A 27,659-nucleotide genomic window follows, 5' to 3' on the forward strand; every position below is an offset into this window, starting at 1 on the left:
CTAGCATTCTATCTGAGAGCTTGGCACTCGGCGCATGTTTAGGGCGTGTCGATGTATTTCTTGCATCTGTCTGATCCGGTCCTTCTGCCACATTAAGTTTTGAGGCATAGGATATCTCTGAGTGCCATGCAAGTACCGGTATGGGATTCTCACATGGCAGGCAGTGGCTCTACAACGAGGCTGTGGCATGGGAGGCAGAAGCATCCACCTCTTTCTCTCGGCACAATATCGGTAAGCTTCCTTCCGATACTGTTTGTCAATATCATCACTGTTTTTCCAGCCTCCAATAATGAAAACGTCATCTCTGTAATAGCAAATGGCCGCGCCTTCGATGCTTAGGACTTCTGGAGGTAAGCTTTCAAGGATCTCATCAGAAACTTGGCTGGCAATTTTTCTTACTGCCTCTTCATTTTCTAAAGAATAACTCTTGGGGCAGCATGAGGCTGTCTGATAAAAGTTTGAATTGACCACAGACATTTGGAAAAAGCAGTAATTGTCAATAAGTGGCAAAGATTCCACATCTTGCCACTGTCGAGTCTCCGTATCATAACAAGTGATGACAGCCTTTAATCCATCTTCAGTGTCCCGGTCCACAGGAGTGCGGGCAGCGATGTACACAAACCGGTCCTCAATGGCTAGTGCTTTAACATCTCGAAGAATCTTTGGTGCTGATTCCAAGTTGTGCCATTTATCAAGCTCGGGATTATAAACGGTCACGTCTTTAAAACCAGGACTGAAGTTGCCATGTCCTCCAATGCTGTATAGCTTCCCTTTGACTTCTGTTAGTCCAAAAGAATGCTTCCTTGTCATCAGACTACAAACGTGTTCCCAGGTATTCAAGTTTGGGTTATACCTTTCCACAGTTTTAGCAAACCCTGGTTCCATCGACCCAGCAACATACACGTAGGATTCTGTTACTGCAACAGCATGTCCATCAAGGTGATTGTGAATATGGGGCAGGTTTACCCATCTGTCCTCATCGACAAAATATCCCACACATTCACTTAAATAGTCCCCTCCTTCTGACACGCCTCCAATGACCATGATCACGTCCATGTTTTGCCCATAGCGAGGTAATAATGAGACATGAGAAGCGGGATGCTGGAACGTGCCAGACTGTATATTCTCGGCTCTAAGAGCATGCCTCTCCACTGCATCGGCCACTAACTTGACACAAACTTCATTATTGGCCACCAGCCTCTCTGGTTTGACATGACGAGTAAGGTAAGTAGGTTTCATCTGGGACAATCTGAGCAACTTAAAAAGTTCTTCAAAGTATCTCTCTCTCTCTTCAGCATTTCTCTGAACCCATTTCAAAACTGTTTCAAATAGAACCTCTTCAGAATCAACTGTAATCTCCAAGTCCGACAGCCAGTCTCGAATGAGGTGGAAAGGTAAAGTATAAAATTCCTCATCCTGAATTACTTTGTGGAAGTTTCTCCGTATCATATCCGCAGCTTTCAGAGCAAGTTGGCTTAGAGTATACATGTGAGCTAAACTATGAATGGCCACACAATTAGAGAGATGAAGTTTTTTCTTGAGAAATTCTCCACAAAATTCTTTTAAACGAATTAATAGGAACCTAAAATCAAGATAAAGAGAAAGAATTTTCAAATGTGCATATTTTACGTGGCTGCACTTTGAGAGCATCTGAATTATACAAACTGAAATGTAAGCTTCATCTCACTTCATGCACAACTGAAAAAAGCACATCCTCCCAAATTAAAAAGGATTGTGCTGAAAAGTAGGTTTAAAAGCATATATAAAAATCATCTTTATATGATCTATTTTAAATTATTTCCATTAGATAGTTTATATGTATTATATATTATACAAAGTATGTATAATACACACACACAAAACAGAGTTTCTGATTATGTAAGGTGTTTCAGAACATATCCATTAATCAAGTACAACAGTCCCATACTTTATTTCCACTTTAACTTGCCCTTGGCAAAGGCAAATCCCAATCCAGTCTTGTCTCTGCCATCCTGCCCTAGTCCTTTGCCAGCAACCAGCCTCTTCTTAGATGAGGCTGGGTCTCAGTGAAGGGAATTTCTTTAGCATCAGCTACATGGTGCAGGAACTGTGACTCCTGGGAGGCTGTTTGGTCGGCTCTCAGAGGGAATGGCGGTGCAGGCTTTGTGTCAGAGGTTTTAATCTTCTCTTCACCAGAGCTTTCTCCCTGAGTAGCCCAGGGGTGGGGGCAGGGGTGGTGCTCAGGGGTTTTGTCCTGAGCCGGGTTCTCATTAAAGCAGGTGAGGCAAGGCAAACGAAACTATCTGAAGAAGCCAGGAAATAAAACAACAACAGAAAACGTGCAGGATGGTCCACGTTAAAAAAGTCAAGCAAGTAGTCTGGCATGTAGCTGACCAGATGTTGTTTGCTCACATTAATTAATCTGGCAGAATTCAGCCCCAAGGGTGGCCAATTTGAGACCACTGCTAAAGAGTAAGTCCTCAGAACTGAGAACATTAAATAATGTAAGAAGGACTTCACTGGGACTTCCCTGGGGTCCAGTGGTTAAGACTCCGTGCTTCCACTGCAGGGCGCGCGGGTTCCATCCCTGGTTGGGGAACCAAGATCCCACAGGCCGTTTGGCACGGCCAAAAAAGAAAAAAAAAAGGAATGACTTCATCAGTCCAGGCCTCTCTCACTTCAGTAACCACGTGCTAGTATGATTATTGTGCTTAATAACTGACTGCGACATGAAGATGAATTTCAAGACAGGCTCCCTTCACCCTCTCCAGAGAACACACCATCTCAGACATAAAACAAAGACGAGGTTGAGTGGTAAGAGCTCTAGTGGCTCTCAAACATGTCTGGGTGACAGCGTCACTCACTCCTGGGCTGCCCCACCCCGACTTCTGATTTTTGGCAGGCACTCCAGGTAAGCCGACACGTATTCCCTTGGACAGGTATTTGGAAACACTGCTCCATGAAAATAATAGCTACTGTATACTACGCATGTGCCATGTGACAGGCATCATGCTGGGCACTTCCCATTATCTCTTCAGGTTGTAAGTGCCTGCGAGGTAGGTATGATCAGCAGAAAGAGTGTATGGGGGGAGGTGGGGAGGTAGTAGAGGAATCCTGCCTCAGAGCTGATGGGTGAGACTGGATGTGATGGCTGCAGGGCACTTAGTGCCAAACACAAGGCAGCTGCTCAGCAACTGACATATGGAGAGAAGTTAAAGTTTTAAGTAAACTGTCTGGGGTGTTCTCTCCTCTCCTCACCCCAATTCTCCAGTAAAGCAGCAGTAAATCTGAAAGAACACAAGCTCACATGACAGAAGCAAACGTAGCTTGAATGAGTGCAATGACCCTTCTTTATCCATCTGCATTCAACAAACCTCCCTCTCTTCTCTCAGACCTATATCCACCCACCCAACCCCACCCTCAAGTAGATGACCCAATCTCATGCTCTGAGAAAACAGAAGCAGTCAGGCAAAAACTTCATTTTCCCACCATCTTTTTTTTTTGGCCGCACCTCGCAGCTTGCGGGATCTTAGTTCCCCGACCAGGGATTGAACCCGGGCCCCGGCAGTGAAAGCACCTAGTCCTAACCACTGGACTGCCGGGGAATTCTCTCCCACTATCCAATCTGTCTGCCTAACAGCTGTACGCTATACTCTGCCTTCCCAGTCCAACTTCTCCACTTTTAATACGGATTCTATCCCCTTCTTGGTTTCAAGGACTTTGGTCCTATAACATCAATTTCTCCTCTTCCACAGATTCATTTTTCATCAGTACACAAACATGCTCCACTATCTCCTATCTTGGGGGCGGGGGGGAAGACCTTCCTGGACTCCTCTCCACACATGTCCACGTGTATCACTTTTCTGATCCTCTTCACAGTCAGACTTAAATGGCTCTTGTCAGTGCCATCAAGGACCTCTATTATCACCAAATCCAATGATCACTTACAGTTGACAGAGCTGACATGATTGGCTACTCCCTCCTTGACACACTTTAGGTTTCCATGGGATCAGTCTCCTCTGCTGGTTCCTCTTTACCATTCTGGAGAACCCCAGGGCTCAGTCCCACTGTTTCTCTTTTCTATCTACACTCTCTTCCTAAGTAACTTCATCCAGTCCCGAGGCTTTAATTGCCACCCGTATGCTAATTTCCTTCCAATCTGTAGCTCCCAGTGCTCTTCTATAGAACTGCCTACTAGGCATTTCCTGGACCAAAAACCAAACTCCTGATTTTCCTCCCAAACACTTTCCTGCAGTCTTCCACATCTTAATAAATAATGAACAAACTCCATCTTTCCAGTGGGTCAAAAAACTAGCAGTCTTTTCCCTAACCCCCCACATCAAATCCATCAGCAAATTCATCTCCTCTGCCTTCAAAATATGTCTAGAATCAAAGCATTTCTCATCACTTTTCCTTCTCCTCCTCAATCCAAACCTCCACCACCATTGCCACAACCTCCTAAACTCGTGTCTCTGCTTCTGCCCTTGCAGCCCCTTCCCCACCAACTCATCCTTTTTCTCAACACAGCAGCATTCTCCAAATCAGACCGCATCACTCCTCCACCCCGAACCTTCCCACGTCATTCAGAGTAAGAGCCCAAGTCCTTCCACAGGCTGACAAGGCCCTGTGGGATCCGGATCCATCCCCATTACCACCTTCAGGCCTCTCTTACTCCTCTCACCCTGCAACCCTTTGATTCAGCCACACTGGCCTCCTGCTATTCTCTAACACCCGGACAAGCACCATCTCAGGGTCTCTGCACCTGTGTCCCCAACCTGAAACACCCTTAACCTCACTTCCTTCGGTTCTTTGCAAAATGTCTTCTTCTTCACGAGGATTTCTCTATCCATCCAATTTTAAAAACAGCTCCAGGGCTTCCCTGGTGGCGCAGTGGTTGAGAGTCCGCCTGCCGATGCAGGGGACGCGGGTTCGTGCCCCCGTCCGGGAAGATCCCACATGCCACGGAGCGGCTGGGCCCATGAGCCATGGCCGCTGAGCCTGCGCGTCCGGAGCCTGTGCTCCGCAACGGGAGAGGCCACAGCAGTGAGAGGCCCGCGTACCGCAAACAAAACAAAACAAAAAAACCCCCCCAAAACAGCTCCTTTACACCAGCACTTTCTATATGCTCCACCATTCTTTATTTTTCAAAACAGCTCTAGCAATCACCTAACATGCTGTTTTATTTATTGTCCATCTACCGATGTAAGTGCAATGTGCAAAGGGACTTTTGTCTGTTTTGTTCACTGCTGAATTCCCAGCAGCTTAGATCCCAGTGTCTGAACTGATGCATAATAGGTACTCAATAGGTATTTGTTCAAATAACGAATGTGTAACATAATGCTGCCCCAAAAGACTCCTCCCCATCTCCAAACTGCATTCACCTGCCTCCTACCTAGTCTCTGGAACATCCATCTGGGCCCCCTACAATCCATCTTCCCCAGCAGCACAAACATCTTCAAAAATATTTAAATCAGATAATTTCTTTAGCCAGCTTCCCATCACCCAGTAAAATCCAAACTCCTTTTTCCAACACATTTCACACACCCTTCTCCCCTTCACCCACTAGATCACTGAGTTTTCCTTTTATACTTCTTCTCTAAGCCAAATGAGATCCCGCCCGAGGGACTTTGCGCTATCTGCCAGGAATGGTCATTCTCCATCTTTGCATGGCCAGTACTCCGTTGCCGTTTAAAGGTCTGTTTAACGGTCACCTCCTCAGAAAGGTCTTTCTTCTACGCAATCACTATCCTTTCATCCTTTTTAAATGTCCACACAGTACTTATTACATACGGACCTTCTTCTTCACTGCCTTTGTCCCTTCGCCTGGAGTCTGACAGGGCGCCCTCGCCGGACTGGTAGGCTGCAACCTCAGCACCCAGCGCAGGGGCGGCCCCACAGCACACAGCAGGCGCTCAATAAGTATCAAACGAATGCACTTCGTCAGGGCTCACTCGAGCCCACCCTGGGCACTGCCCTCCCCGCCTTCTCCTGCGCCCTCCCTGGATGCGGCCCTCGGTGGGCGAGCATCCCCACCCCCGCCCTGCACATCCCGCCTCCGCCACCTACCTGTCGGCCAACTCCAGCACCTCGTGCACACTGCCCGTGCTGACGCGGATGCGCCCGGTGTACATGTATTCGATAACGGCTTCCACCGTGTCGGGTTCGGGCCCGGGTTCGGAGCTCCACTTGCGCATCTCCACCCGGCCCGAGCGGGACTCGGAGAACTGGCCCGAGAGCAGGGGCGTGAAGTACTCGGTGGCGGCGGCCAGCACCGAGCGGTGGGCCCGGAACTCGCGGCCTCCCGCACCGCCGAAGCACAAGGTAATGTCGCAGAAGAGGCCCTGGCGCCGCTGCTCGTTCTGCCTCCATGACAGCTCCGAGCAGTGAGAGCTGCACTCGAAATCCTCGGCCTCCGGGCCCGGGTCGCCCCCGCTCGCCTCCATTGCAGACAAGCCAGGCCCAGGCCCGAAGTCCACCGTGCCGCTGCCTCTGACTTCGGCGGCCAGCCCCGCCGAGCCGGCAGCGGCCGTCTCCATGCTCTCCATCTCTAGCACCTGCAGAGATGCAGCCGCGGCCGCCGCTGCTGCCGCCGCCACCGCCGCCGCCGCCATCTTGACGACGCCGCCCCCGACCCCGCAGTCTCCGAAAGATCCGGCAGCTCTGGTGCGACACAGAGGGATTCTGGGAATAAATAGTGGGCGAGGGGCGGAGCTGGCCGCCGCTGGGTCTGCGCATGCGCCCCCCACCCGACCTAACGCGTCCCCCTCAGGTAAGGTGCAAACGTACTGCTCCCCAGTTATGACGGTCTCCCCGGGGGCCGCCCATCCACACGCCCTTGGGAGGATGGCTGTTTCCATCCCCTTAGAGAGCAGCGTGCTCTTCGTGATTGTTTTGTAAAGCAAAAGCCCCCTTAGACCCTCACCCAGTGTTGTCTTGGGTGGCAACACTGGATTTTTATTTAAGGGTTTAGAATGGCCTTGGAGTAAAAATTGAAAAAAGAAAAAGACTCGAGACTGAGCCCCAGTTAAGTGGATGCGGGTGAGCAAGTTACTTATGATCTCTGAACTAATTCATCTTTCTAAAAATGGGATACTATCTAGATTGGAAAATCGCGGTGAGGAGTAAATGAGATGCTTGTCAGGTGTTTTACATAGTGCTTGGTCCACAGTTACTGCTCCATACATACTTGTTAAAAAGATAAATAAAAGCCACTTTGGGGCTTTAAGCAAGGGAGTGGCTCAATCAGATGCCTGTTTTAAAATGTCGCTGGTGGCTGTGTGGAGAATGGACTCTAAGGGGACAAAAGTGGAACTAAGGGCACTAAGTTATCAGACCAGATATGGGTTGATCAGAGGGGTAAATCGACAGGACTTGGCAACCAGAGAAGTGAAGGCAGGCTTTTGGCTTGAGTATCTAAGGAAAGCTTTGGTTCCCATTCACCGAGAAACGGAAGGTACCGATTCACGGGAGAAGATAGTGGGGTTATTTTGAAGATAGTATTTTGATTCTTTTTTGTTTTAAGAGATGGATGAACATTTTTAAAACTACATGTAGTAAAACTATTAGAAAGTACACTTCAAAGGAATGCAGATGAAAGGAAATGGATGACATGAGACAGCAGTATGTTTTCATTGTTACTATATAGTTTATTTAAACCAAACTATAATACAGAGGAGAGACTGAGGTGGCAGCTGCCCAGAATCTTTGTGGATTACAAATGCAAACTGAAGACAAGTCGATAACAGACAAGTCAGTTGCATAAATACAGAGAATGTTAAGACACAAGACATTTCACAGCTTTTTGCTTTGCACTTCCACTTTAAACATATGTATGTTACGACTTTACATTTTAAATTACTGCTCCACATATCTGTAACAATGGCTAAGGATGCAATGGTCCTGTCCCCCTGACATCAGTCTGCAACACGGAACATTTCAGGGGGATACCAAACAAACTCTTAACACACAACATACGAAAAGATCCTAAAAAAAAAAAAAAAAAAAAAATCAGATTAATACAATGCTCTTCAGGTTATATGAGGAGGAAGAAAAGCGAAAAGGAAAAACAACGTATTAGGGGTCCTTTAAATGGAGTATCTTGAGGTCTTAAAAGTGTCATTCCCTTCCTTCAAGGGGAAAACACTTTTTTTACCTAATGGAAAAAGAAAGCAACATTGTAACACCCTACAATGAGGAAAAACACTACCCTGACAGTGCTTTGATGCTTCCATATAATAAATACAGCAGGTAGCAGAGCAAATGTTACAAGTATTGGCTGGGTTCTTATTTCTATGCTTATAAAAAAAATATTAAGCTTCTTTGTGTAGACTGAACAGTGTTAGCCTGTGGGTGTTGGTCTTCGGTGCCTGTACACTGGTGGCTGTTTACATTCCAGGCCCATCCTTTAAGCAAGCTCCAGTGCCAGCTGTCTGTGGCTATTTCCCAGGGGGGAGGCATTCTCGTCTTCACTTTACTGTGGCAGGGTTCCTGGCTCCATTACATGCTCATGTGTTCCGGAAGAACATATGAAATATCATCCCATGGGTGACGGTACAGCCCCTGCTTCAGCCTCTTCTGATCAAGATAGTGTCCTAGAATGAAGCAAACGCATCTTTTCGTTAAGAGTTGGTGGGGCTTCCCTGGGGGCGCAGTGGTTGAGAGTCCACCTGCCGATGCAGGGGACGTGGGTTCGTGCCCCGGTCCGGGAAGATCCCACATGCTGCGGAGCGGCTGGGCACCCCCCCCGCCCCGTGAGCCATGGCCGCTGAGCCTGCACGTCTGGGGCCTGTGCTCCGCAACGGGAGAGGCCACAACAGTGAGACGCCCGCGTACCACAAAAAAAAAAAAAAAAAAAAAAAAAGAGTTGGTGAGTTTTTAAAATTTTGGTGAGGGGGAGGAGATAAGGAAGGGAAATCTTAATACAAAAAAAATGGGGAAGGACATCCAGATCCATCCCACAGGCAGATGCCAGCCTTGGTAAAAGGGAACTCTTGGACTTCATTCTATTTTCCTGGGCTGGCAATCAAACTCATTTCCAAGAACAAAGGAACAAAGATAAAGATAAGGCAGAAGTTTAAGAAAGGAAGGATTAGGTACAATGATTAAGGCAATGTGTCATCTCTCTTACAGAAACTGGCCACACAGGTTAAGTGGTATACCTGAACGATGGGGTAAAACAAACGAAAACAGAAACAGAAACAAAAAACACAAAAACAAACACACAAAACTCTTACTACCAACTCACCAATGAAGCCCATACTCCTTCCCAGCACAAAGATGCCATTGAGGGCTCCAATGTCAATATATTCATCAGCTTCCTCCCTGCAACACACAATCCACTTGTAGTTTTACAATGGCTCACATGACTGCCCTCCTCCCCACAGAAAGTACAATTTCTGCCCAGGAATGAGAAGCTAGCTCTCTTTGAACTCAAAGCAGAAAAAAGAGATGTTCTGGATGGTAGATGTAGCGGCACTTGTTTTCTTCTTTATACCTCTCCATATTTTCTAAATCCTCTCTCGTGAGCATGCATTGCTTTTAGAGTTGGGAGGAAACAAGAAAAATCAGTAAGCATTAGGAAGAAGAAAACAGCTGCAAGCTCACCGAGTGAAGGACCCACAGTTTCTGAGCATGTCTACAAATGCAACTCCAATTAAACCGTCTACATTCAGGATAAGGTTTGGTTTCTGGGAAGGCAAAAAAAATTCCAAGTATTTATCATTATTACTCATTTTTGTTCCTCCTAATGTTCCACTATTACTATGACAACTATTACTACGAATTCCTGACCACCATTTAAAAGGCTCCCACCAAAACATCCCAGTTGATTAGGAGAGACAGTGTCTTACTTAATTCCCAATGTCTAGCAAAGGACCCAACCCCTCGTTGACACTTAGTATGCCTGTTGAACTTAGTTAAGCAACAGAAACAAAAGTTTCCAGAAAACCAGGTTCAATTTTAGCTGCACAGTCAAAATGTAACCTGGCTCTCATTTTCCCCGAGAAATTCAGCCAAAACTCTGATTCGGGCATTAGGGACATTTTCTTTTTTACCTTCGAGGTGGTAATCTTCTCTACTTCCAGCGCATAGTCAAGCAGGGGTGTGGCAGGGAAGTGCTGTCTGACGTAATCTTTGAGGATCTGCACGCGCATGTCTGGGTTGTTTATCTAGAAAGTGACCCAAAGTTACAGAGGAACCCACTCTAACACTGCTGTTAAAAGACATGTTCCTGGGAATACCCTGGTGGTCCAGTGGTTAGGACCCTGTGCTTTCATTGCTGGGGCCTGGATCCCTGGTTAGGGAACTAAGATTCTGCATGCTGTGTGGCACAGCCAAAGGGGGGAAAAAAAAAAAAAAAAAAAAAAGATATGTTCATGCTTGTGTCTCACACAGGTGGACACAACTGTATGTGTCATATCCAGGAGGTATGTTTCAGGGACTTGATCCACATGTATGATTCCATGTAGCACAGATCACGACACTGCTGTGGGGCTTAAGGTTTTTTGACGTCCTCTCATATCTTATTTGAGCCTCAAAACCACCTGAGATGTGGCGATGTTGGGTAAGTCAGCCATGGGGTCAGGCAGCAGGGCTGGGGTGCCTACCCTCAATGGGAAGTCTGAGGTTCTAGACGCTAGCCATACTGCCCACCAGCTTGGCAACGTAGTCAAGCTGTAACCAAGTTCTAGGTTTTTAACTAAGCAAGCACGTGTTGGCAGTGGAGCAGCAAAGCATCCCTGAAATTCCAGGAAAACGTCTGGACCTGAGATGAATGGAGATGAACCTTCTGTTCAGAGACCCACACTAGCGATCACCTGTTGGGGGTGGGGGGGTAGTGAGACAGGTTAGGCACCCGCCAAGTCCCGATACCACAGGGACCTCCTCCCTTGGCCAAGACACGCAAGGTCAGGATGGAGTCCAGGAAGGAAGGCACCCAAAGACTGGGCGTGGCAGCGCAGGCCTGCCGCTAGCTGGGGAAGATGCCCTGTGCTGTGCGTGTGCCATCTGCCTGGGAGGTGGCGATGGCTGAGCCAAGTTCTGTGAGCCCAGATGCAACGTCCCTCAGAAGGAACCACCGTCCCTGGTTCAGTCTTTGCCATCCAGCTGCCTCTGGATCTACCCTGAGCTGGCCCAGCATGGGGATGCCTGGATCACATGCATGACCCTCTTGTATTAATGTGAGTCATACACCCTGCTCAGAGCAGCAGAGTGAGGGTTCTGGAGCTACAGAGCCAAGGACCCCGAGCAGCTGCCGCTTCCTCTTCTCTCGTTGCCTTTGATTTCTAAACACAGCTCACACGGGACACACAGAGGACTACCTGCCCTGTGAGAAACTCTATTAATTACTTAGAATAGTCACGCTGGCCTCTCCCAATCGGGCTGGCCCTGATTTTATTACTCTTCCTGCCCCAGTGGTGTCAGGCTTAACCACATTGACTTGCTTTGGCCGATGAAACGTCAGTGAAAAAAAAGGGGGCTGTGGGCTTCCCTGGTGGCGCAGTGGTTGAGAGTCCGCCTGCCGATGCAGGGGACACGGGTTCGTGCCCCGGTCTGGGAAGATCCCACATGCCGCAGAGCGGCTGGGCCCGTGAGCCATGGCCGTTGAGCCTGTGCATCCGGAGCCTGTGCTCCGCAACGGGGAGAGGCCACAACAGTGAGAGGCCCGCGTACCACAAAAAAAAAAAACAAAGGGGGGGGGCTGTGCAACTTCCAAGCAGAAGCTTTAAGAGCTTTCTTGTGGTTCGGCCATGGCTGTTTTCCTTCTGACATGAGACCAGCACCTCCTGGATAGGGGCTGCTCCTTCAGTGGACATGACAGAGCCGTAGCCGTAGCGAACCCACAGTGGATGGAGGATGAGTAAGAAACAAACCTCTGCTGCTGTGAGCCACTGAGATTTTCAGAGTTGTTTGTTACCGCAACCTGCAGCATTATGTAGCCTGAGACCAATGTGTCCCCTTAACCCTGACCTTAGTCCTTTCTATTAAGATTCACCTGGGTAGCTAAGTTACCAAGTTTCCAGCTCATCATATTTTCACACCACAACTGAACACAATAAAAACTGTTTAAGGGCAGTCTGTATTATAATGGAAAAAACGGCTGCCTCAGTGCTGGCATCTGTCAACAAAGCTTTTCATGTTGGGAGCCGAGAGCCCGGCTGTGCCCAGCTAAATCAGTGCCCTCTCATCCTCATCCACCCTGTAGATCCAGTGCCTACAGAGCGAACACTTACCGATTTCACTCGGTGACCAATGCCCATGATGAGTTTTCCTTCCTTCTTCATCTTGTTCACAAACTCCATGGGGATGATGCCACTGTCAAAGGCCTTGCTGAACATCTTGGCCGCTGCATCCAGGGCACCCCCAAACCGGTCACCCTATAGGAGAAGCCAGCCCATGTCGCCCCAAGCTGTCGGAGTCTCCTTCAGCTTTGCAGGCCAATCCGGCGTGCCCCAAACAGCCCCCAGCACGGGGTGTCACACTCCACGGCTCCCTCTGCGACCCCACTGCAGCCAAGCGGCGGGATGCTAAAGCCTGGTGTCCCTGCTGTTCACCTCCCAGGATGACGGTACTCACGATGGTGAGCAGTCCCGAGGTGAGGCTGGAGACCAGGTCCTTCCCGGCCCGAGCACAGATGATGGTGTTGTGAGCCCCAGAGACGGCTGGCCCGTGATCAGCCGTCACCATCAGGCACATCTCAATGAACTGGCAGGAGTACTTGGGCAACCTGGAGGAGGGCGTAAAGGAGTAAAGGGGAGAGGACAGGAGAGCTGGAACAAAGGCAGAGGCTGAACAGGAGATACGCTGACAAGGCCCCGGTCCTCCTGTCTCCCGTCTCCTTGAACAAGTCACTCAAGCTCAAGAAAGGCAGCAACCTCCCAATCCAGGCCTAATACTATCTTACAACTCCAAGGCAGCACCTTCTGATTCCTGAGGGGCTCTGGATGTTGCCGAGATCAAATACTGCTTTTAGAACTGAGGTTAGCAAGCAGGGTTTGAAATCTCTTCTTTAGGCAGTTTTCAGCCTGAGTTGCTGTGACAGGATGTGACATTATTTTTTGTGGTTACTACTCTCCACGTGCCAGACAGAGAGGAGGTGAGATCCCTGTCCCTTTCACAGTGCACAGTGATCAACCTCCCAGCTGATGATTAAGAACAAAGTCTGGGGAATTCCCTGGCGGTCCAGTGGTTAGGACTCCATGCTTTCACTGCCGAGGGCACGGGTTCAATCCCTGGTTGGGGAACTAAGATCCCGCAAGCCGTGCGGCGCAGTCAAAAAAAAAACCCCAAAAAACAAGATCCCACATGCTGAGCGGTGCAGCCAAAAAAGTCCCAAAAAACAAACCAAAAAAAACCGAAAAACAAACAAAAACCAAAGTCTGGAGCCGTGGGGACGCAAGAGCACACACAGTGAAAACTGCTTGGGTGTTACAACCCTTGAACTTTTCCCAGGAAGGGTCCAAAGCAGGACCAAGACCCATCTCTCTTCAGGTGAGGGCAGGACACCAACCAAGACTTCCACCTGGCTTTCTGCCCAGAGCCACTCCAGGCCAGGGCTCTGTGAATAGGTACTCATCGGCCTCCCTGCCCAACTGTCAGTCCCAGGGGAGGGCTAAGCTTGGGAGCTGCAGAGAAAACCAATTTTTTTCTCCATGCAGGCTGATGAGACACAAATGTACAGAGGACACAGTACAAGGTACTTTAACTGTGCCGGTTCAGCAACTCCAGCAGGCCTGCACTCCTTAAGCTACTGGACGCCTCTAGCCCTCCCCTTTGCTAACCCCTGCCTTTCTCTCAAGAGGCCTGCCTTCAACTCTGGCCCGTTTCTTTAAAAGTTCCCATGGCAAAGGCGCTGATCCAAAATCCCTGATGAGGTCATTGCTTTCTACTTCTCTAGGTTAAGGCTGGCCTTTCTGTCCTTGGAAGACTTAGGAACGGCCTTTATCTCTTTTCTCTGACCTTTCACTTGATCTGTGGCCATAAAGAGTGGCCCTGGACATACATGGTCCCCAAGGCTGCCCACCCCCACTCCCTTGTCAGGGGAAGAAACTTAACTCCGAGTCACAGGGCCCTGCCATCTTCTGCCCTCCACGCCTCACCTTTTCTGGAACCAGAGGAGGCCGAGGACCCCGCCGATGCCCATCTCCTCCTTGAAGACCTCAGTGATGGGCATGCCCGCGTAGATGAGCTCCTGTCCTCGCTCATCACAGATGCTGGTCATGAACGAGGCAGGTTTGCGGATCAAGCCCAGCTCCTGAGCAGAGATGGGGGCAGAGGCAAGCAGGGCTGTGGTGACCACAGAGATTTTCCCACAACAGCCCCACTGTCTGTGCCCAGAACCAGTGTCCCAGGCAGGTCTTAAATTCTGGCGGCCAAGCAACGGCTCTCAAAGTCCTCCCAAGAAGGAAGCGCAAAAGCCCTTTTATTAGATCATGTGGGGCGTAGAAAATAGGAGCAGTCATGCCATGGCACCCACTCAGCCTGGGCACTGTTGCTGGTCTTTACCAAGCGTTTGCGGGCCCAGGCAGTTCGCTAAGCTGTTGAAATCCAGGGGTTCATTTTAACCTCACAAACGGAGTAACCAGCCCCAGGTCGCCTGGCTAAGAAATGGAAGAATGAATCCAAAGGGACAATTTTTAAAATACTCTACACACAGCTACCAGTCCCCCAGCAAAATGTAATGAGGCCCATGGCTGGGAAAACGGGGAATCCCCTCAACACGTCCTTTCCCTCTGGGAGGGGACTGAGCTCCTGAATCCTCCGTTTCCAGAGTTGGGGCACCACAGGGGTAGCATCAGCTAACTCTCTCCAAGCCCATTTCTTCAATTATCCCTTGTGAACTTAAGAAATGCTTCTTAAGTTATGTTTTAATTATAGAAGCAACATGGAAGTTATGTTTTAATTATAGAAGCAATGTGGATTTTTAAAAATCCACACTAGAACAGCTAAAATCATGTTGCCTTTGACCTCCACCCCATCTTGGTTTTCTGCCTTCGTGTTTGTTAGTTTAGTGGACATCTTTCTACACGCATAGACACGTGGAGAAGAGACAACGGTGTTTTGCGTGCCTACATTTTTCATAATCATAATATAAATACTGTCCTATAATGTGCTGGTCACTCAATGAATCTGAGCTCTACACATGTCAGCACATATGTAGATCTAGTTCATTCCTTTTAACTACTGTAGAGTATCCCCTCATATGACAATCCTACAGGTTGACCATTCCTCCACTGATGACCATCAACTAGAAAAATATGCTTGAACAAGAGTGTATACACAAGCATTTCCTTGAAGGAGCTTTCCAGACTTGGAACGGCCGGGCCATAGGTAGGAGCGCTGTTAAGTTGGATTGACATTACCCAACTGCCTTTCACAAAGGCTGTGTCAATTCCACTCTCGCCACCAATGAATGAATGTAGCAGCCTCCTCACACCCATACAAACAACGTATCAGAGAACTGTTTTTTTTTTTTTCTCTTTGCTGACCTGTAGAGCAAAATTGGTGTCACAGTTTCTACTTTGGTTTCTTTTATAAAGAGTGAAGTTGAGCATCTCTTTATGTTGAAAGAACATCTCCCATCCATTTTTCTAATGGGTACTGGTCTTTTAAAAATTGATTTTCTACGGACTTCCCTGGTGGCGCAGTGGTTAAGAATCTACCTGTCAATGCAGGGGACACGGGTTCGATCCCTGGTCCAGGAAGATCCCACATGCCGCAGAGCAAGTAAGCCCATGTGCCACAACTACTAAGCCTGTGCTTTAGAGCCCACGAGCCACAACCACTGAGCCCGTGTGCTACAACTACCGAAGCCCGCGCGCCTAGAGCCTGTGTTCCACAAGAGAAGCCACCACAATGAGAAGCTCACGCACCGCAATGAAGAGTAGCCCCTGCTCGCCGCAACTAGAGAAAGCCCGCGTGCAGCAACAAAGACCCAACGCAGCCAAAAATAAGTAAATAATTTATAAATAATTTTTTTTTAATTTGATTTCTAAGAGTTCTTGTATATAAGAAAATTTGCTCTTTATCTATGCCCCCGCCTTAGACAAGTAGCCTGAAATCTCTTAGCAGGTGCAAACAGCTCTAGAGGACATGGTCTGTCCCCAGCCCCCGTTCCCAGGTCAGGCCACACAGCTGTGGGAGATACACGCCGCCCCTTGCCCTCCTGGGCCCTGCATTTATTTCACCTGCTGGTCAAAAGGGGCCACCTCACAAGCTCCAGTGCACCTTGCCCACACAGTCAGGGACACACATGGCACCTACCCTGGCCCAAGAGTAGTCCATGGGCACCGTCGGGGGCGGCACCTCCTGAGCAGGTATGATGACCCCTCTGGCCACGAGATCCTCGTACACGGACCTGGGAGGCAGGGGAAGGGGAGGAGAAAAGACATCCATGTGGATTTTATTCTTCTGGGCTCTTTAAGCTGTCCCACGAACGCTCCTCCCTCTTACCCCAGAGTTTCCCAGCTCTGTATCCCCTCCCGTCAGCAGTTACCAGGTGGATTCCCGAGAACTAAACGAAAACGGGTTCTAGCCAAGGCCTGCCCCACCGTCTCTGAATGGGGCTTTAGAGAAGGCCGAGAATCTGGAGGCCATGGAGGGCCAGAGGGAAGGAACGGGAAGAGACAACAGCTTATCTAGCAGCTCTTTATCAATTGGTTTGAGATGACATTTTCTAATGTTTCTATGCCCTTCTCTCATTTATGGCCCGCCAACTAGGTAGGCTCAGAAACTGAATGTTTTAACACCAGTCTGAACGGCGCGTAACTGCTGCTTCTAGAAACAAAACAAAATGAAAGCCAAAAAGAAAGGATTTTGCACCATCCGTACAGCTGCCTTAGACACCTGAGAGGGTCCAGGAATATCAGACACCTATATTTTGGAAAGGGTGCTATCCTCGGGAGGGAATGGGAAAGGGACAGGGAGGTGGCATGCTCCATCAGCTCCGCGTACTGGATGATCTCTCCAAGCTCATCGAAGCTCCGGGGCACAAACACTCCGGCCTCCTTCAAAGCCTGGTTTTTGGCTACTGCAGTTTCAGAAGCCTGGTTGGCACAAGCTCCAGCGTGGCCGAACTGTACCTAGAAGGCAAAGGAGAACGGCTTTACCAGGCCTGTTAATCCCCCGAAAGAGAGGACAAAGGCTCCTGGGACCATCGGCACTGATTGTAGGCCGGACCCCACTCAATGCTCTATGTGAATCACTTCAAGCCTCCAGAAGGCTCGCTAAATAGGCATGATGGCTGACCCTCATTCACAGATAAGAACCTGAGGCACCCAGCAGTTCAGGAGCTTACTCAAGGTCACACAGCTGCTGCACTACACCCAGGACACCAAGCCTGGCGCCCAACTCCACAAACACCTTCATCTGGCTTCCCGTGGGGCACTTGTTGGGGTGGGGGTAGGGAGACAGAGAACAGCCGTTAGTTTCGAGCAACTGTGAGATGTCACAAACTGCCAACCTTGGCTAAGCTGAGCTCATAGGCGTGATCTGACTGTCCTACGCATACTTTGTATAAAGGATGTACCCTTATTAAGCAAAACAGAACACCAGAAGATATCATTAAAAATACAAATGGGGGCCTCCCTGGTGGCGCAGTGGTTGAGAGTCCGCCTGCCGATGCAGGGGATACGGGTTCGTGCCCCGGTCTGGGAGGATCCCATATGCCGCGGAGCGGCTGGGCCCGTGAGCCATGGCCGCTGAGCCTGCGCATCCGGAGCCTGTGCTCCGCAACGGGAGAGGCCACAACAGTGAGAGGCCCGTGTACCACAAAACAAAAACAAAAACAAAAACAAAAACAACAACAACAAAAAAAAAAATACAAATGGGACTTCCCTGGTGGCGCAGTGGTTAAGAATCCGCCTGCCAATGCAGGGGACACGCGTTCGAGCCCTGGTCCAGGAAGATCCCACATGCCGTGGAACAACTAAGCCCGTGCGCCACAGCTACTGAGCCTGCGCACCACAACTACTGAAGCCCACGCACCTAGTGCCCATGCCCAGCAACAGGAGAAGCCACCGCAATGAGAAGCCCGCGCACCTCCACGAAGAGTAGCCCCCGCTCGCCGCAACTAGAGAAAGCCTGCGTGCAGCAACGAGTACCCAACGCAGCCAAAAATAAGTAAATAAATTAATTAAAAACAACAACAACAACAACAAATTTCCAGCTTCTTTTAGAAAGTCAGATTTTGCACCATTTGGCCTGTGCTGTATTCCCACTTAGCAACAATCACAGGGAACCAATTAGCTATTGCCCCCTTCCACCTGAGCATGAACTAAGATTAAACTATAAACTCAACAGAATATGGAGGGGTAACTGGTTATGGGGAGTGAGAGGAAAGAGAAAAACCCATCAGAAGAGCCAAGTGTTACCTGTTGGCTCTGATTAAGCAACAAGGAAAAGGAATTAACCTAATGAAATGTGGTATAAAACCCTGATTAGGGCAGGTGTGGTGGGTAATCATAACAGTACCTTCCCTGTTTAAATAACACTGTGTCCAGGCGCTTTTCTAAGAGCTTTACAAATGTCATCATTCAGTAGCTACGACTGTTTCCTCTCAACAAAGAAATGGAAGCACAGAGGGGTAAAGTAACTTGCCCAAGGTCACACAGGTAGTATGTGGTAGCATTTGAACCAGGCAATGTGGCCTCTCACTGTGCTCTTTACCACGACATATAACAAAAGGGGCTGAAGTGTTGAAAAGGGTAGGAGCTGCTGCTCCAGTTAGCGAGGCTTGAAGACACATGCTTCAAAGTGGGTTCCCAATGCCTTCTTTGTAGGATTTAATCTGCATGGGTGGATGGGGTGGGAAGGAGGTTCTGCATTCACATAAACTTAGAGAACACTGTGTCCAAGGAAGTTAAGCAAGTGTAACTCAGATCTCTCAAAGCTAACACTAAAGCTCTCAGAAGGGAGAGAGATGATATTGCATGTTCATAATTTATAGAAGCTTCCCGTTGTTTGTTTTTGTTTTGGGGACCGCTGCTACAGGACCAGTGTTTTGGGAAAATGCCACCTTACCACTGTCCCCTTGTCTCTACTCCCACACCCCAGTTCTCAGTTCAGTTTCCCCGAGGCACTGAACCGAGGATATCGTGTTGTATACCTATCTCTCCTCCTCTGTAGGGCAGAAAGCTCTGCAAGGTCATATGACCTGTTCAAGAAATCAAAAAGCACTTATTAGCTGGCCTGTCAAGGTACTATTCTACATTTGCATAGCCTTGAAACTACACAAAGAAAGTTGTTAAAAAAAACGAATCAAAAAGCAAAAGTAGGGGCTTCCCTGGTGGCGCAGTGGTTGAGAGTCTGCCTGCCGATGCAGGGGACGCGGGTTCGTGCCCCGGTCCGGGAAGATCCCACATGCCGCGGAGCGGCTGGGCCCGTGAGCCATGGCCGCTGAGCCTGCGCGTCCAGAGCCTGTGCTCCGCAGCGGGAAAGGCCGCAACGGTGAGGCCCGCGTACCGCAAAAAAAAAAAAAAAGCAAAAGTAAAACACCTTGAAGACCTGCCCTACCCACGGGGCGATGATGAGCACCTGGCCAGAAACAGAAGAGCAGGGTCCTTGCCCTCTAGGAGATGTCCTCGGCATAATGGGAGTGGGGAAGTGGGGGGCTCTTGTAAAGCAGAGCTGGTGAAGAGAAACCCTGGAGGGAAGGGAGGAATTATTTTTGGCTGTCGTGGTGGAGGGGAGAGCAGCCGTGAAGAAAGAGACTCAGGAAGAGCTTCACGGAACAGGTGTGTTGAAGCATGGAAATGAGTATTTGCTAAGACCTGTATGTGGCAGACCTCTACCATTACCTTCTTATGTAAGTCAGGCAACAATCCCGAATCATCCCCTTTTTACAGCTCAGGAAACTGAGGTAAGGAGAGGGTAAACGACTTGCCCCAGTCACACAGATCCACCAAGAGCTGATTCTCAAGCCTGTGAGAGTGGAGCTCAGCCCTGGAGGATGGGCAGGATTCCGTGACCTGCTCCCTGCCGTTTCACTTACTTAGAAAACAGATACGCACATGTACACAGTTCACAGTTACACCAGATGGATCCTGTGATAAGCATGTATCACACCCTGCCCCTTCTTAGAGTCAACATGACTTGAACTCTATGTCGACATCTCAAAATCCACCTCATTCTTCTCCTGCCTGGTTTCCAATTACACAGCCACGCCATGAGGACACAGTGCCCTCCCGACCAGCGTTTAGGGTGTTTCCTTTTCCTGCCATCGCGACACTGCAGTGAGTATCCTTGTACACATACCTTGAAATATTTTTGCACGCAGACCCACAGAGTAAATTTGCAGGAATGGAACTGCTGGTTCAAAAGAGAGGTGCATTTTACAACCGGACAAATACTGCCACTTGGAGGCGGGCGGGACTCTGAAGGGGAAAGGCAAGCAATCCCGGGGGAAAGGAGAGGGCGACAGGCTAACTCGAAGAATTGAGGGTTTAAGCGTAGGGATTATCATTGCTGCAGGAATCCTTGATGGCCAAGTTTTATTTCATATACACACAGCAGAGGTCAAGGCCTTATACTCAGAGCCTGCTCAGCTACTGATGAACTGATGGGTGACAGGTGGTGGTTTCCTCGGTTTCATCCTCACCGGGTGGGCCATCTTCGAGACAGAGGATTGTCTAAGCTGGACTACAGGGGCTGAGGTCTGGCCGATCCCCCCAAGCAGGAGTCCGGCAGCTCAGAGCTTTTCTATCTAACATCCACTACAGGCTGTACCGACTTCTGCCTCCAGGCACTGTCACAGGCATCCGGTCACGTTCACACATACAGAGGTTTTCTTCTACAGCTTCTCCCCGCGCAGAACTTCCCACCACCGCCCTCCCCAGCTCTGAGCCTAGGGTGTGTCCTCTCCCTCCCAGGCCTCCCTCTCGCTCAGCAAACTCCTCCTATTCCTTAAGGAGCAGCTCATCTCCAGGAAGCCACCTCAACTCCTCCAGGAAGTAAATTGCTCCTACTCTGAGAAGGGACTCAGAGCCTTGTTCTGGCCTTAATCTGGCTATGAGTTTGTCTCTTCCAACTGGCTTTTAGCTTCTAGAGAGCAGGGCCCCAGCTGGACCCTGTAGGAACGAAGCAGGTAATAAATGTTTATCGAAGGAACCAGCTGCTTCATAAGATGACCACACGGCTCCCCTCAGAAGCCCCCTCTCTCGGCCTCCCTGCCCAGCAGGGATCCGTCCCGGCTATACCTCGGAAGAGAACATGGTGGCACAGGTCCCGATGCACCAGGAGACCACGGGCTTGGTGATGCGGCCCTCCTTGATGCCCCGGCAGATCTTATATTCCTCCGTGCCCCCTATCTGCCAGGGAACAGGGAACAAGAAAAAGCCCCCAAGTCAGTGGAACCCATTCTGAGTTGCACCTAGAGCAGCAATGCAGCAGGAAATCTGTCCCAAATCAGGCAGGGGCCGGGGTCAGCAGGTGTCCCGAGTTAGAACTTGGCTAGAAAATGAGGGGACATGGGCTTTGGCCTGGAAGATCGAGATTGGATGCAAGGAAGAATTTTTAAAGGGCAGTGGGTATCCTCGGAGAGTCCCCGGAACGCCCCTTTCCTGATCTAAGGGTATGAGATAATTTAGGACCAGACCTGATCAGGGGCACAAGTAAGAGAGGCTCTCTGACTCCAGCTGTCCACTGCCCACCAGGGACAGACTGGGGCCAGCCAGTGAAAGCTTCTCCTCTGCTGGCACTAAAATATCTTGTGCCACCGAGAGGCAAGAACTTCTCTCCTGGGAACAAACACGGCAGTGTTAACAGTGACAGCCTCTAAGCCCCAGTGTCTAGGGAGTAGGATTACCAGGGACTGTCACTTTCAGTTATAGATAACCAAAATGCATGAATTTTTTAAAACTAAAATCATCGTTACTTTTATAATCAGAAAAAAAAATTTTTTAACTTTAATAATCAAGTAACCTTTTCTTTTTTAATTGAAGTATAGCTGATTTACCATGTTGTGTCAATCTCTGCTGTAAAACCATTTTTTAAAAATAACTCACCTCTCCAAGAACCACAATCATTTTGACTCCTGGAGTGTCCTGGTAACGTAACACATGATCCATGAACGTTGAGCCGGGGTACCTGGTGAGAGCAGGGAGGATTTTCATGATCAGGAGACTCGGTGAGGTGAGGTGTGTGTACAGGTGTGGGAAGCACACCTGTACTAAGAACACTGTGGGTTTTTTTGTGGGTGTGGATGCCGAGTGAGGGTCCAGAGATGCCTTAGGAATAACGGGGGAGGGGGAGGTAGTAAATGGGGCACAAGGGAAGGGAAGGAAGAGGAATTAGTGAGCCCAGAGAAGTTCATACGGCAGTAAGAGATGCCTCGAGAGCACATGTGGGGTGATTTTAAAATATGTCCACAAGTTCTTTGAAAAAGGTGGAAACTCATGCCTCTCCTCCTGAATTTGGGTCGAGTTTAAGGATTAGCTTCTAAGGAACAAAATATGGAGGAAGTCATTCTGTGACATTGACTTCCAAGGCCGTGTTATAAAAAAAATAGCTTCTGTCCAGCACTCTCCCCTGAATCGCTCGCTCTAGGGGAAGCCAGCCGCCGAGTCCTGAGGACTCTCAGCAGCCTGTGCAGAAGCCCACAGAGAAGAACCACCTGCCAGCCACGTGGATGGGCCACCTCCCGCATGCCACATCTGACCACCTCAACAGGGAGCCCACCTGCCAGAACTGCCCAACTTGAGCCCTGAATCCTAACGCACAAGAACCATGAGGATACACATTTATTGTTGTTTGTAGCCACTTTGTTTTGGGGTGACTATTTTTTTTTTTTTCCTCTCACTGCTGTGGCCTCTCCCGCAGCGGAGCACAGGCTCTGGACGCGCAGGCTCAGTGGCCATGGCTCACGGGCCCAGCCGCTCCACGGCATGTGGGATCCTCCCGGACCGGGGCACAAACCCGTGTCCCCTGCATCGGCGGGCGGACTCTCAACCACTGCGCCACCTGGAAAGCCCTTGGGGTGACTTTTTAAAAATACAGCAAAAGATAATTAATACAATGTACCAAGCTATATCCTAGGCGATTGCTAGAAGGTCTATGTATAGGCCAAAATATTTTTTTAGATTTTCTACTGTCACATGAGTTTGCAAAAGAGTTGTTTAAGGCCAAGTAGGCTTAAGATCTACAAGGTCCTTGTAGATCTTCGAGTGCTTCTGATATGCTCAGGAGCATTTAAATCCCAAGAGGACAGTATAACTGGCAGCACTGCCCAGACGCATCTGACCCAGAGCCTTTCGTCAGGGAGCACCTGCGGACTAGGGGTCCCAAGGCCACCTCCCTGAAGATCTCAGCGGAAGTCCCTTCTCACGCAGTTGTTCCGTTTGAAATGACTTGGGGGAGCCAGGAAGACTTGACAAGGTGACTCACTCTCCCAACAGCTTTTGCTTTCTGAGCCAAACAGTTGCAGTAGTAACAGCAGTAATAACAGTAAACAGTAATGGCTAACATTTATTATGGTAGTAAGTACCAGGCATTGCTCTAAGACATTACTCAATTGATGACCTACTGATTACTGTTCCTACTAACAAAAATAATGAGGACACTATTTGTGAAATGATAAGAAATACATATATGTCTCTGCTCCCAGTTCCTGACACGGAGCTCTGAAAACCCTTGTAATCTCCTGAGTGACCAAGGGTGCTAGGAGCATCGTTTGTTCTGATATTTGGTCTTTGACACCGGTTCCTGACACAGCCCTCCTAAAAACTTTGTCATTTCCTTAGTCATGGGGGTGATAGGAGTGTCTTTGGTTCTCACGAGGCAGCTCTTGGAGGGCTCCTGCGGTGTGTTCACCAGAGAAGGCAGGGAAGCTCCACGCACCCAACATGCCTTGCCCTATGCACCTCTTCCATCTGGTTGTTCCTGAGTTGCATCCCTTTGTAATAAGCCGGTAAGCTAGTGAGCAAACTTTTCCTGAGTTCTGTGAGCCCTTCTAGCAAATTATCGAACTTGAGGAGGGGGTCATGGGAACCTCCGATTTATAGCCAGTGGTCAGAAGAACCAGAGGGCTGGACTTGCGACGGACATATGAAGTTGGGGGCACTCCTGTGGGACTGAGCCCTGAACCTGTGGGACCTGACGCTATGATGCTGTCTCGAAGTAGAGTGTCAGAACTGAACTGAATTGTAGGACCTCCAGCTGGTATCTGCAGAGAATCAGAGAACTGCTTGGTGTGGGAAAATCTGGCCACATTTGTGGCCAGAAGTATGAGTACGGTAGTGAGTAAAGGAACGGTTTTTCCTTTCACTCTTATTAACTACAACTAGCACTGAGTACTAACTAAGCGCCAGGCCCTGTGTTAGTCTCATTTAATCCTGCAACAACCCCAGGAGGTAGGGACTATGACTTTACCTGTTTGCTACGTGAGGTTGATGGAGGTCTAGGGAGGGTTGGTAACCTGCCCAGGATTGCCCCCACCCCACCCCCGCAAACAGGGAAACTGGGATTTGAACCCCCAGGGTCTGATTTCAGAATGAGCCCTGCTAAGCACTGCACTCTGCTGCCACCCTCCGGCCACAACTCAGACAACAAAAGGAATTAATTACCCCCAAGGCCCAAACACCTTGTAAAACACCTTTCTGTGTTTTTCTCTGTATTTTCTGATCTTATGCTCATGTTGGTCCTGAGACCGAGAAGAGATGCCCCATTTTATGGACTTAAGCAACATCCCTGTGTGCCTGGAACTCAGCGGTGGGCGGTGAGCAGAGACGGAGGACCCAGCGCCCTGTCCCTCAGCTGATCACCTGTCCCCGCCGATGGCCACGCCCTCGTAGACGCCATCCGTGGTCCGAGAGATGATATTGTTGAGCTCGTTGGACATGCCGCCCGAACGCGAGACATAGGCCACGCTGCCGGGGCGGTACAGCTTGGAGGCCAGGATGTTGTCCAGCATCCCGCCGGTGTTCCCAATCTTAAAGCACCCGGGCTTGATGCCACCAACCTGCAGGGGCGGAAACCGTGGTCAGGGAGGAGGGCGGGCTGATTGACCATAGAGCTCAGGGGGTGAGGGGTGGGGGGGTGGTGGTCACAGAGCCCGGAATTACCTGCCCAGCCCACCCTGGCCAGCACCTGCATGTCGGGTTTCCTGCTGAGGAAGACTCTCTTCTCCCCATCAAGAGACATCACACAGAAAAAAGGGAGCCTTATTGGTAAAACGTGGCTTACGACTGCGGATTTGGAGGTGTACACTCAGGGTGAGGTCGCCTCTTTTGCTCCAAAAGGGCAACAGCACCCAGTAAAGGTGTCTGATGCAAGTGTGCACCTCTGCTCAAGATCACCCTCTACCTCCAAGATGAAAGGTCCCTTGCTTAGCTCAAAAATCTTACACCTGAGGACATGGGGAGGGGGAAGGGTAAGCTGGGACGAAGTAAGAGATTGGCATGGACATATATACACTACCAAACGTAAAATAGCTAACTAGTGGGAAGCAGCCGCATAGCACAGGGAGATCAGCTCGGTGCTTTGTGACCACCTAGAGGGGTGGGATAGGGAGGGTGGGAGGGAGAGGCAAGAGGGAGGGGATATGGGGATATATGTATGCATACAACTAATTCACTTTGTGATACAGCAGAAACACGCCATTGTAAAGCAATTATACTCCAATAAAGATGTTAGAAAAAAAATTCTTAGCTTCAGCCAAATTTTTAATGCAACTAAATAAAAACAAACAACAAAAACAAAAAACATTCACGGGGCAATTTTTTCTTACGTAAAAGGCCTTTAGGTCAAAAATAAGGTCCCTAGGTAGATTTTTCTTTGGTTTACAGTTGAAGGAATAATCAAAGACCACGCTACGGTTGTCTGAGGGTGGACACTTTAAAAAATCTTGTCAGCCCCTCGAAACTATAAAGGTGATATGGTCTGCGGAGAGAGCCCTTTAAAAAATTAACTGGAAATGGACAGGGAATTCCCTTGCGGTCCAGTGGTTAGGACTCAGCACTTCCACTGCCAGGGCCTGGGCTCGATCCCTGGTTGGCGAACTAGGATCCTGTAGGCCACGCGGCGCAGCCAGAAAAAAAAAAATTAACTGGAAATGGACAGACTGACTTTCAACGGGTACTCTCTCAATCTTTTCAAACTAGATGGGAGACAGTAGAGTCAGCAATGAGCTTCCTACGGGCCCAGAAGTGGAAGGGATGCTCACAGTGGCAGGTCCAATGATGGTCACTCCCTTCTGCTCCGCCTTCTTGATCAGCTTCCTCGTGAGGGCCTCGGGGATGCCTTCAGCTATGATGGCGATGGTCCGGATCTAGAGCACGAGGATAGTCCCTTCCCGTTATCATTTCACCACTTGAGATGTCGAGGCAGTGACCGTTCCAGAACCCATCTCCCAGGGCCCCTTCCAGGAGTAATGATAACAATATGCACCCCCTTCTTCCCACAGGCCTCTGTTCCTACTCTGATCATTCAACCCTCCCCCCAAAGAGAGGCACCCAAAACTGCGCTCCATTGGTTAACACCACAGTGAGTCAGTAACCAAGTGGAACAAATGTTTCTGAAAACTTGCTGTAGTCAAAACTTTTATATTCTCACCTATCCAAAAACTCATGAGACTCAGCCCCACCTGTTTCCCACCTGTCCAGGTGCCGGATCATAAAGCAGCTATCTAGGGCTATCCCTGCTGTGCCCTCTGAGGCTCTGACTCTACAACCCCACAGGACAAAACCTTGATAGAAACAAGCTGCTTCCACACTTGGACCAGAGAGTGGGCTGAGGGAGAAGCCAGAGGGGGTGGTGGGAAAGATCCAAGGCAAACTTCTTCTATAAAGGGCCAGATAGAGTTTTGGGGTTTGTTGGTCATGTGGTCTCTGTGGTAACGACTAAATTTTGCCTCTGCAGCATAAAAGCAGCCACGGACAGTATGTAAATGAGCGAGCATGGCTGTGTTCCAATAAAACTTTATTTACAACGGGCAGGGGGCTGGGTTTGGCCCTTGCACTGTAGTTCACCAACCTCCGTTCTAAACTAGAAAAGCCACTCATTTTTAGCAGGTGTTTTCTTTTTTGCTTCATCGAGACATCAAAACAAGTTTACTCCAGTCATAAACTGAAGTAAGCCAGTCTGGGATCAGACAATAATTTTGAACAGAAAAATCAGTATCTTAATCCCTAAGGGCTCTTACAAATCAGTAACAAAAAAGATAAACACCTCAACAGAAAAAAAGGAGGCAAGGCCATGTCACAGAATGCAAATGGTCAATACATATTTTTGAAGCTCATCTTAGTTAATAATCAAAGATATGCAAATTAAATAGAATGCCTATCATTTTGTCAAGTATATACGTTCTTTACGTCCAAGCGTTCAATGTTGGCAAGGGTACAGAGGAACAGGCATTCTCAAACTAGTGATGGGAGTTTACGTCCCCATTTCTGGACTTTTCTGGAGGGCACCTGGGCAGGATGGATCAAAGGCTTTCAAATCTGCACATTCTGATGCAGCAGTTTGACTTCGAGACATTTACACTGGGGAACCAATTAAGGATATATGCTCATCATGAGACTTGAAAAAGCAAAAATGATGTTGCTGGTAAGTATTGATGTGGAAAGAGTCACTGAAGGATTATAAAATAGATACAGCGTTATTTATTCCATTTGTTCAAACCCAGAAAAAGGTGTGAATAAGGATGTACTCAAACGTCAGCAACCATATTTCTGGGAAATGAGACTTGAGGT

At 49.0% G+C, this 27,659-nt stretch overlaps 2 protein-coding genes across 2 annotated transcripts in view; both read right to left on the bottom strand.

Annotated features, from left to right (window-relative positions):
* On the bottom strand, positions 1-6,590 carry KLHL11 (kelch like family member 11; the record flags this gene model as incomplete). The annotated part of the gene is made up of 2 exons (XM_079725816.1): positions 1-1,582; positions 6,046-6,590. The coding sequence occupies 2 exons, from the start codon at positions 6,588-6,590 to the stop codon at positions 1-3; spliced, it is 2,127 nt and encodes a 708-aa protein (XP_079581942.1).
* Positions 6,591-7,845: 1,255 nt separating this feature from the next.
* The window catches only part of ACLY (ATP citrate lyase), a 43,143-nt gene continuing 23,329 nt past the window's right edge, over positions 7,846-27,659 (bottom strand). The window contains exons 17-29 of the mRNA XM_079726360.1: positions 26,132-26,236; positions 24,732-24,928; positions 21,978-22,059; positions 21,171-21,281; positions 16,930-17,057; positions 16,240-16,333; positions 14,076-14,230; positions 12,553-12,703; positions 12,210-12,353; positions 10,032-10,145; positions 9,583-9,665; positions 9,224-9,300; positions 7,846-8,570 (exon numbers count right to left, since the gene is read on the bottom strand). Coding sequence (XP_079582486.1) covers positions 8,476-8,570; positions 9,224-9,300; positions 9,583-9,665; positions 10,032-10,145; positions 12,210-12,353; positions 12,553-12,703; positions 14,076-14,230; positions 16,240-16,333; positions 16,930-17,057; positions 21,171-21,281; positions 21,978-22,059; positions 24,732-24,928; positions 26,132-26,236 — 1,536 coding nt within the window. The 3' untranslated portion in view covers positions 7,846-8,475. The remainder of the gene's footprint in view (positions 8,571-9,223; positions 9,301-9,582; positions 9,666-10,031; positions 10,146-12,209; positions 12,354-12,552; positions 12,704-14,075; positions 14,231-16,239; positions 16,334-16,929; positions 17,058-21,170; positions 21,282-21,977; positions 22,060-24,731; positions 24,929-26,131; positions 26,237-27,659) is intronic.

Source organism: Hyperoodon ampullatus (genome assembly GCF_949752795.1).
Source record: "Hyperoodon ampullatus genome assembly, chromosome: 19".
Lineage (NCBI taxonomy): Eukaryota > Metazoa > Chordata > Mammalia > Artiodactyla > Ziphiidae > Hyperoodon > Hyperoodon ampullatus.